This window comes from Parasteatoda tepidariorum, chromosome 1 (assembly GCF_982258835.1).
Source record: "Parasteatoda tepidariorum strain Cologne lab strain chromosome 1, Ptep-v5.0, whole genome shotgun sequence".
Classification (NCBI taxonomy): domain Eukaryota; kingdom Metazoa; phylum Arthropoda; class Arachnida; order Araneae; family Theridiidae; genus Parasteatoda; species Parasteatoda tepidariorum.
This window is the reverse complement of record NC_141755.1, coordinates 72160156-72170647: the sequence shown is the minus strand read 5'-3', so window position 1 is coordinate 72170647 and position 10492 is coordinate 72160156. Positions and strand designations below refer to the sequence as shown.

The following is a 10492-nucleotide window of genomic DNA, read 5'->3' as shown; positions in this document are numbered from 1 at the left end:
ATTATAAAATATTCAATGGGGCAAAGTTCGAATGTGCTTTGAGGTGCCTAAATTCCCACTTATTTTCGGAACTGAGCTGAGATTTGCTTGTTTTTGAGCCTAAGGGTGGTTGAAACTTGTTTTTTATTAGCTTTCCGCAAAAATTTACGTTTTTGACCTAACAAATACGCGTCTTTTTGGTCCGACCTTGGAGTCAAGAAATGGTGTTTTTTGTTACGGCGATTATATTTCATATTGAGTATATTTTCCACATCTCTTGAGTTAAAGGCATCATCAGACAGCACTTGCGCAATGAAGCTTTCGTTTTTTTTTATATGAAGGTAGGATCGCGGGGAGCCTGAGTTAATTAATGAAAATTTTACCTAGGCAAGCATGGACAGATGATCAGTTTCGAAAGTGTCCGGGAAGAATGGGAATGACGATTTCTGGAAGAGATCAGAGAATAGAGTAAGATCGAGTAGTAATGGTAGGTGATGTGGTCCTAAATGTGTAGGAGTTTTTGCGTTCAGGATGGTAATGTTATTTGAGAGAATCCAGTAAACAAAAATGTTAGCTGTTGGGGAAAACGTGGATAATCAGAAAGCAAGGTGTTGCATATTAAAGTCTCTGACGAAAATGAATGATTTTGGGATGGTAGAAAAGAACTCTTTAGAGCCTATTTCAGGAACTGATTCCGACCTGCCCTTAGTTGGGCATACAGAGTAGACATCTCGCCCCCGCGATAGCCCTTCAATGAGGACCACAAATCGAACACGAACCCAGCCGACCGAACAGATCGGCTAGGATGCACCAGTGGCATTTATTCAAAAAGACAAATGTTTTATTTTATTTTATAACCGTCGTTGAACAATAGACCCAATTTTTGAGTTTCGACTACTAATGTTCAACTCCGTAGCCTTGTAATTTTGAACCCAATCCAGAAGACAAGGGAACTCCTGGATCAAGTATTGGGAGGAATCTTACCTTAGTGGAGGACTTTCTGATGGAACTAACCCGTATTCGAGCTACATGGAGAGGAAAACCACGAAAATCTCCCACGGTTAGTCTGATGGCGAAGGGATTCTAACTCATGATCCGTCTACCAATGAAGATATTTCACGTCAGCACTGTGGTCAGTGCAAGACGGATGCGGATTCGTATCGAGCAGCCATAGCTGGATTTGACCCCGGTTTACCTGATTGGAAGGCGAAAGCTCTATCCCCTGAGCCACCGAGGCTCAAAAGACAGATATTTTATTTTATTTTATATCCGTCGTTGAACAGCCGACCCAATTTTTTAAAAGACAGATATTATCAAAACAGTGATGGTAACAACATGAATTTGAACATGAAAATTATAATAAACAAATCAATTCTAAAATTCAATACCCCAGCACTGCCAACCTTATAGTGCGTGAGCCGATGGGACAGTGCTTTATAGTGGGTAACAAGTGAAAAAGAAAATCACACAATACATAAAAGGTACAAGTATAAAGTAATGCTAAAAATCTCCATAAGTAAATAGGTAAACATTAAAACACTGAGAAAAATAATAGAACTATTAGGGTAAGAACACAAAAGTGTGACAAAATAAAAGTAACTAAGTAAAAGATTCGTAGTAAAATCTTAATTTAAAAAGATTATAATTTTAAAATAATTGGATAGTTAAATAAAATTATAATTAAATAAAATAGTTATTAAATAAAATATAAATAAAATTACTAACCATCCAGGGGAGGCAAATTAAAATAATGGAATCAAATACAGGAGATCCATGAAGTCATCAGGCGTCATTTGATCCTCCAATGTTTGCTTGATCTAATAATTTGCTTTTGTTTGTTAGCTTTGATATAAGACTCCTTCGTTCCCCGTTTGTTAAAAAGAGCTCCACGGAGTGTTAAGAACTTATGGCATTCAGTGGTTAGGTGTGTAATGGTTTGTGTTTTACAGTAATATTTACAAATACTTGTTCTTTCGAAGAATTTTCTTGGTGGTCCTCAAACACTCCGTGTCGATATTTTAAAACCTATTTTAAAATTAAAATTTCATGAAGATGCCAATTGCAGTGTCTGGCGACTGTTTGGCGATCGTTGAGGCACACTTGGCATATTTTGCCACCTCTTCGGGGGTTTGCTAGATATCAGGGTAGTTAAATGTTTATCTTGGTTGGAAGCAGGGCTAAAGAGAATAGAAGGGCTAGTTCACTCCTTTGAAGTATCTCTTGCCGCGCCGATCCTCCGACGTCACTCTAGTGACGTCACTTTGGCGCAAAGCTCGCACTTTTAACTTCAAGAACGGAGCGTTTGGCCTTACTAGCTCTAACTAATATTGGATTATTTCTTTTTGCGAGATATTCTAAGACATTTGTTATTTTCTATAATGACTTTCCTCAGTTTTTGCAGTGAATTTACAAGAATTTAAAACTATTATCGAAATGCCAGTTTGCGCGATTGCAACTTGCAAAAGTTCTGATATAAAAACAAAAGGAAAAAGTATAATTTTTCGCGTGTTCCCTAAAGTAAATGAACAACTATGTAAAGAATGGATTCCGAAATGACACAGTTAATATAAAACCGCAATACGTTTATTCTGTCGTAAAGAACTTTTATAAAAATTCATTATCTAAATAGAAACCGCCTCGCTACTTCATAAAGAAAGGCAGGTGAACAGAATTAAAAAATAGATAAAGTCAAAGAAAATTAAAATGTAAGTAGAAAGTATAAATAAAATATATAGTATATAGTTGAAATTCTCCTAATTTCATAACATATTTTTTAACGTAGTTATTCTAAATATTTATGATTTTTTTTAAAAATTATATTCTCTTCAATTTAAATATCTATATATTATATCATCGTAAATTTAAATGTCTATGAACAATTGTAAAATTTCTGATGTCATTATGAACCTAAATTATTATTTTGTTTCAGTAATTAGCGTTTAAGGTTGATGTTTCCTAATGATTAAGTATGAACAAATTGCTATTAACGACATATTTTAAAATCAGGGATTCTAAATTTAACTTAACTTATCTTTATAAAAGAATATGTAGATAAAAAAAAGTGTCGATATATGCCTTCATTTTTCTTAATAGTTAAAGTTAAAACTGAACTTTTTAAAATAAAGTATTTATCGTGTCATTTTCACCAACTAGCAAAACATTTTTATAAGTTTAAAATGGTATTTTTTTAATATAATAACCAAGAAAGTTTTTTTTAACTATGTTTATGAACGGAAATAATGTGTTAATTACGTAAAGTTTGAAGGCTAATAACCAGAAAAAGTCTAACTTATTTTCACAACAGAAAGATGCAAAGTTATCATATCTTTGCTTGCGATCTCCGAGATCTGTAGACACAGTGACGTCATGAGGAGGGAAATTGTAGCTTCAGCTCTAAGAGCGGAGTGAACTAGCCCTTGTTATTCTCTTTAGCCCTGGGTTGGAAGAGGGTCTCACATGGTTTTGTAGGAGCGGGGAGCTCTGAGTTAAAATAATGACTAGTTTCCTTTGTTTTGAATAAAGTTAAGTTTATTGTTATTGAAATCTGGTGTGGCTATTTGTATCAAAGCAAGACATTATACCAATAGAACAAAAAAAATTCTTTGTCTTTTTTCTTACATTGTATGATATATTTTGCTTAGCCTCGTAATTGTTTCCTTTTTCCAATCTATTATTTCTTATTTTTTAATATATGATTTAATCCAAACTTTAAATAGATATTAGAAAATTATAAGTTACACATTTGGATAAGTTTCATTCATTTGATATTAAAAATAGTTATGATGAATCATGAATTGAAATTGAAATAAAAACTTTTCTTATTAAATCATTCTCTATCATGGAATGAAAATAAGATTGCTTCATAAAAACATAAAATAATTCTACATATTCATATGAGTTACAGCGTGATAAATAACATTGATTCATTTTGATAAAAGACTAAAAATTCAGCACTTAAAAATATTCAAGTCCCTGTAAGTTAGTTAAAGCAAAAATATTTTAGTTCACTTAAAAAAAAATCTAGCTATTCATTATTGTTTTCTCCAAATAAAAATCTAATTACAGCTTACCCTAGAACTTCAGAGGATGACGTCAAAAACTTATTGATAGGCCTTGACTCTCGGTGACAATACCAGCGAACCAGTCAACATGTTTTTTTCATCTTTTATTTATTATAATTTTGTTACTACAAATTAGCAATTAATAATTCTCAAACTAAGAATCAATGTTTTTTTTTTATTCCATCGTATTCCCTGTATATTTTTCTACACACCATAGGAATTTCAAGTTTTTGAGTGTTATTGTTTTTACGCGTCACAATAGAGGTCCGAATAGCCTGGTTGGTAGGGGGTTGATCATGTGTTCAAGAGGTCATGAGATCGCTCTCGCCGGCCGATGCACGTTAAATCTGTTGGGACAAAAAAGTCCAAGTTTCCATAACAAATTAATATCTCTGGGGTTACTGAATTGGAGATTGATCGATCGCTGTTTCAGGTCAAAATTACGATGTGTTGGTGAATGAATGGATGTATGATTGGCATCGTCCTTTAAAACAGGCTGTGATGTGTGGGGTTGAAGACACATAGATGACGCCACTGAAAACAAGAAATGCGCCCCCCTTTCTTAAATTCACTTGGTTTCACCAAGAAGGCTTGTTGGTTAATTGGCAAGGGGCATTAGAAGCAAGAACAACGCCGCACAATAAAATGTACTGTAAAACAAAATAAATGGGGAAAAATTCACGTAAAAAGAGATTTAAATTACAATAACTTTAAAAAAATTCATGATTTCATTAAAAAAAATCTAGTGTTAAGTTCGTGAACAAAAGTGGTCATTGTATCACTCTGTTGATGCATTTATGCCTCCTATAGAGCTGCACGTATGCCATTTCTCGTACAAGTTTAACATTTAATAAGTCTCGAATTAATCATCGAATGTTAAATTTTTAATTTCATCGTAATTCCTGTAAATTTTTCAACGCACCTCAGTAGTTTTAAGTTTCAGAGTTTTATAATTTTTGAGCAGCAGAACAAAATGTAACGTCAACGATTTTTCCCAGAAAATGTATCTTACCGTTGTGCAATCCTTTTCAACAAGGAGGGTCAAAAGAAAATAAATTGCACTTCTTGCTATCAAATGCAAATAAGTGTTTTGTATTGTACGTATATCGTTACTTTTTCATCTAGAGAGTGGATATTTGCTTTACAGCTCTCACTCAATTCATTCCTTACAATCAGCCATATAAAGGCGACCTATAACCCACCAAATCAAAAATCTCCCTTACTGCCATTTGCAAAGAGACCCTAAATATCTGCAGGAGAACACCGCCATTCATATTGCAAAATCTTCCCTTGAATTGTTTTTGAATACTATCGTGTATGTTTGGTTAAAGTGGTTCAGGAGTAGATGGTAGAGTGAGTCTTCTAGTAGCACCAATATATCGTAATTTGTTTTTTTTTGTCGTAAAGGAAAAAAAATAGATTCCTTTTTATAAAATATAATAAGAATAATAATAGCTAAACATTAGTAGTATAATTTTATTAATGAAAAAAGGATAAAAATATGTAAAAAAAACCTATCATTTTCTGTCTTCTTTATCAGATCTTTGATATTAGTAAAATCACTGGTACAATAAAACTATCTCTGGTAAGTCTTGAATATGTCTTCGAAGTTTATAAGACTTTCGGTATTTTAGACAAAAATGCTATTTTCTTCTTTGTTGAGAACTTCTTCCCGATTTTCGATGGAGTATGTTTTCGATGCTTTTTACGGTTGATGATCCTTATAAGTGACTCACCAATCAAATCATAAACGGCCACCAATGATACTCCAAGCCACACTCCCAAATATCTTCCAATTATACTGACCAATTCCAGAGACTGAAAAGAGTTTTTTTGGAATTATTTTTTCTTGTTTTATTAGCTTAAGGATTTTTGAAATTGCTGAGATTTGGCGTCAGAAAATGTAGTCTACTACTTTTTTTAAAAATATAAATGACTGTCTGCAGCAATTATAATAACTACTTATAGTCTTTGTTAATAGAATAGGCACTTAAAAGTTCTACGGTTTCGCCACTTTTTTGCCATGGTATCCACTAATCTCCCTTTTCTCCCACGTCATTGCGTTATTATTAAAGTAGTCGAACAGTTCCACGGAACGGAATTTTTGAAAATCGCGCCAAACTGTTCTGACGATGCCGTTCGAAAAAAAAACTGAAAAGTTTAATCGGCTTTCATCTTAAAACGGACAATTTGTGGATTTTGAAAAATTTTTTTTGAATAGAGGGTTTTCTTAAAACTGGTTTCATATTAAAATATGGTCCCCATATTCTCTGAAAATACCCTTATAGATTTAAAAATACTTAAAAAATATTTTTAAAATAGTTTGATTTAGTCCGAAACAATTTCACAATATTTTCGAAACATTTTCAGTTTATATATAGAAGTAACATAAAATGGACATTTTGTGAGTTTTTTAAAAATATTTTTGAATAGAAGGATTCTTTTAAATCTGTTTTCATATTAACATATGGGTGCCATATTCTCCGAAAATTTTCATTCATATATAAAAATAGTTAAAATATATTTTTTAAAGTTTTATATAGTCCGAAACACGCAGTTTCTAGTGAGTTTATCGAAGTAACATTAACAGAAACGCTTAACCCCGTCCCGCCCCCTGTCGGGGGCATCCGGGGAGCAATTTTATTGATCAACTAAAAATACAAAAACAATTCCCAGTTTGAAAAACAAAGGGAAGATGAGTATTTACAATGAGGAATAGAAAGGGTGACTTGAATTCAAAATATAGATAGCAAAACAGATGAAAAGATGACTCCATCAACAGAGTAACGAAGAATGTAAAAATGCAAGATATGTAAAAAGCAGATATTTGAACAGATGAAAAGTTAACTCGGTGTACAAAGTTATTAATTTTAACAGATGGAAAGCTGATCCAATCCATGTATCAAACAAGTTTAAATGTGAAAGTAAGTACAGGTGAAATGTTAATTCCATACACAAAGTGTCCTATATTTAAATTATAAAACTCAGGGTAGGTGGAAAGGGAACTTTCTACCTTTACAACAAATCGAAAAGTTTGATGGGGTTTGGATAAGTCTGAATTTCAGTGCGTGATGTCAATGTTCTGAGTTCGTTATTATGACGTGTCTGGTGGCAAGCCAGCGCTAAAGTGGCTTTCGATGATTCGTTCTATGCCCTTTTGCATAGCTGGTATCCTCCAGTGATGTTTGAGTGAGCTATAGGTCAGGTTTACCGGGAAATTTGCTTTTCTTATGTTATCAAATAGAGGGCAGTGAATCAGTATATGTTCCAGGTCATCTGTAACTTTGCAGTTATTGCATAGGGGAGATTTATTGTGAAACTTGGATTGGTATGTACCCTGGGTTCCGTGGTTTGTGATAAATTGGTTCAAGTAGAAATTTCCATAAATTTTACGGTAATTTACCCTCGGGATTAGATGGTGGGTGTGCCTGCCCTGGTTTTGATCATCATCCCACATATTTTGCCAAAGATTTATATTTCGTTTGAACATCGATAACTTTACTGAACTTTTTGGCTTCTGGTCAAAGAGATCAATTTCGGGTCTTTGGCAGGCCAATTTCGCCTGACTGTCAGCCTCCTCGTTGCCGTGGTGTCCGACGTGAGCCTTAATCCAATGGATTATCATGTTTGATTTATATTGATCTTTTATCAGTTTAATTAAGCAATCGTTTCCCTCTGGGTTTGCCAGTGTTTGTAATCCCGAAAGGGAATCGGAAAAAATATGAACATCTCTATTTAATTTGTTCTTAATTATCCAGTACATTGCCTGAAGAATAGCCCATAATTCTGCTTGAAAAACGGATGAGTAGTTATTAAGTCTATATGTATAACAATCTATTTGAATATCCCCATCGTACACCACGAAGGCGCATCCCACGCGGAATTCGTTATTATAAATTAATCTCGATCCATCTGTGTAGATCTCTATATCATTGCCTATTGGTGGATCAAAATTATAAGGAATAGAGATGAGCCCCGCAGGGTGTCTGGGCGTGATTTCCGGTTTTGTTATAACGTTATCGTTATGTAAATAAAGATTAGCCATATCGGAATTTGTCTGAATAATCAGCTCCAACGGAACCGAGTAACATTAAAGTGGACACTGAGAATTTCTTAAATTTAATCTTTTGCTAAAAGAAGCTTCATTTTTTGCTTGAATAACTGGTTGTCAATTTTGGTGCAAAATGTTTTCAATGCTGATGCATTGAGAATAAATGGATTTTGAATTTTTAAAGTAGCTGTAATGAAATTAAATAGATTTAAAACTTTTATCTCTTTAAAAAGTTTATATTCCTTTAGGTTCGAATATGTCGAAGTATTCCAGCGCACATTCTTTTCTTTCTTTTGTTTTTGTTTAAGTTTATGTTCTTCCCTTTTATGTTTCTGCATTAAGCATAGTTTTAATCCTTTTCATTCTTCTTTCTTAAATTAAGCACTAAAATTTACAAGTGTTTGAGTTGAGTCGGCAGTTGATTGCAATTTAATTAAAGTCTAGTTTCAATTCTAATAATTTATTAAAAATTGTAATGAGCTTAAACTCTTTTTAAGAGTTTACTATATAGTTGTGTGCTCAAGATTGCAGTGGATTAATACTGTAAATTCTGAACATAGGCAATTTTATACTATTAAACTCCTTTAATTGTGTGCAAATGAGAAAATTTTCATAAATTCCTTTTTTTTCGTACTTACGTTCTTATTTCTATTTTTTGACATCAGTAATATTTTTGCACTGTTTAATTATATGGCCGCATCATACGCTAATTTTTTTTTAAAAAAATGCACCAAACTCAAAATTAAAACCAGGAACTTAGTTATCATTAATTTAGAGCATTTGCATATACACTAATGTTGATGCGTTTGGTTCACGCTTGTACTAATTGATATTTTTAGTTGGTGAGTTCATATTTTATTTTTCTTATGATAAGGCACACTGCTTATCAAGATTTGATAATCCTTTTAAATATATCACAATAAATTATTTTACATTTGGATTATTAACCTTCGTTTCGTAAAACGAAAATATTATGGAAAAAATTGAATACTTGGTGCTATATTAGATACTAATATTGTAGAACACTATTTTCATTGACACTATTCTATACTATGTAAATAACTATTTTCACTGTGTTCGTGTTCTGTAATCCATTAATTGTTCAGGTTTGTACTTATTGATGTTACATGATGAGCTCAATTTTTATTTTTGCTTCGATAAGGGATATTTTCTATTATGATTTGATGATACTTTTAAATAATTTACAATAAGTGACTTTACATTTGGAACATTTAGGTTTTGTTTGTTAAACGAAAATGTTATTGTAAGAATTGAAAACTGGTTGTGTTTCTATGACGATAGGCATTAATATTGTAAAACACATTTTGTTTTGGGCTATTTTTACTGCATGCTGTAATCCATTAAGACACTTTGTAATATCTCGCAGAAAATCCCTTAAGAATTTTGAACTATATATTTTTGACTTAAATAATGGGAGTCATGATTTTTGTAACCAATAATATTCGGCTAGAGTTTTAAATATATTAATGTTCGTTAATGAAAGATCCACTTCAAATTTAAAAAAATTCCGTCGAAAGAAAGTATTTTCGATATTTTGTCTCATAGTGAATGGAAAGTTTAGGTAATTGTTTAAGTGACATAGATTTGAAAGGGAAATAAAAACTTAAACCAATACGAATTGTAACAAATCTGGCATTTTTAACATTTACATAATCAATATAATTGTTATAGTTAAAAGAAAATGCATTCACTAATTCAATGAAGCTATTTGTCATTTAAAGTTTAAAATCATTTAAACTATTAATCTATTTGTCATTGAATCTATATGTCATTATCTTAGAGCATTTCAAAAACGAAATTTTTTTTTAATGGGAGAGAATAAATTTAATAAATATGAAGCCCAGGTTTAGAAGTCCATTTATAACTTGCTTTAACAGAAATACATTTATAAGTTTATTATTATTATTTTATACTTAATTTCCTGCGTGGTAAATAGTCTCGGGGGAAAAGCAGATAAAAACTATTGTGTGTTGTAATCTTATTCCACTCTCTCCAACTATCAGTGAATCAGAACTTACCATACTCTCAGCCCCTAAGCAATTAATTTTTTCATGGATTGAAGAGGTGATCTCATTTTTCTGCCATAATGAAAACAATTGGAAAAATAAGGTAAATACTTATGCATTTTTCAAATTTTTATATTATATGTGAAGTGATAGTTGATATCGAAATTTTAATACAATATGATTTCTTATAGATCTTAAAAGGATTATTTCATTTCCAGAAAACTCGAAACGGAGCGCTTATGACGCGGTTACAAAGACAAATGGCCTTTGGTTTAAAGCAACAGTTGATTAAAATTTCGCTTGTTTTTCAGTCTGAGATCGAGCTTTTAACGTTTCACGAAAACTACAGAGATTAGTTATTGATAGTTGTTTGG

The 10492-nt window shown here is 32.1% G+C and overlaps 1 protein-coding gene across 1 annotated transcript; it reads right to left on the bottom strand.

The window, feature by feature from the left end:
• Positions 1 to 7134: 7134 nt before the first annotated feature.
• LOC147816513 (uncharacterized) lies at positions 7135 to 8085 on the bottom strand. The gene has a single exon (XM_087156770.1). It carries the CDS (start codon positions 8083 to 8085, stop codon positions 7135 to 7137), a length of 951 nt encoding a protein of 316 aa, XP_087012896.1.
• Positions 8086 to 10492: the final 2407 nt, after the last annotated feature.

Coding starts and splice junctions, on each gene's coding strand:
- LOC147816513 (XM_087156770.1), bottom strand. CDS start 8,085: ATGGCTAATCTTTATTTACATAACGATAACGTTATAACAAAACCGGAA.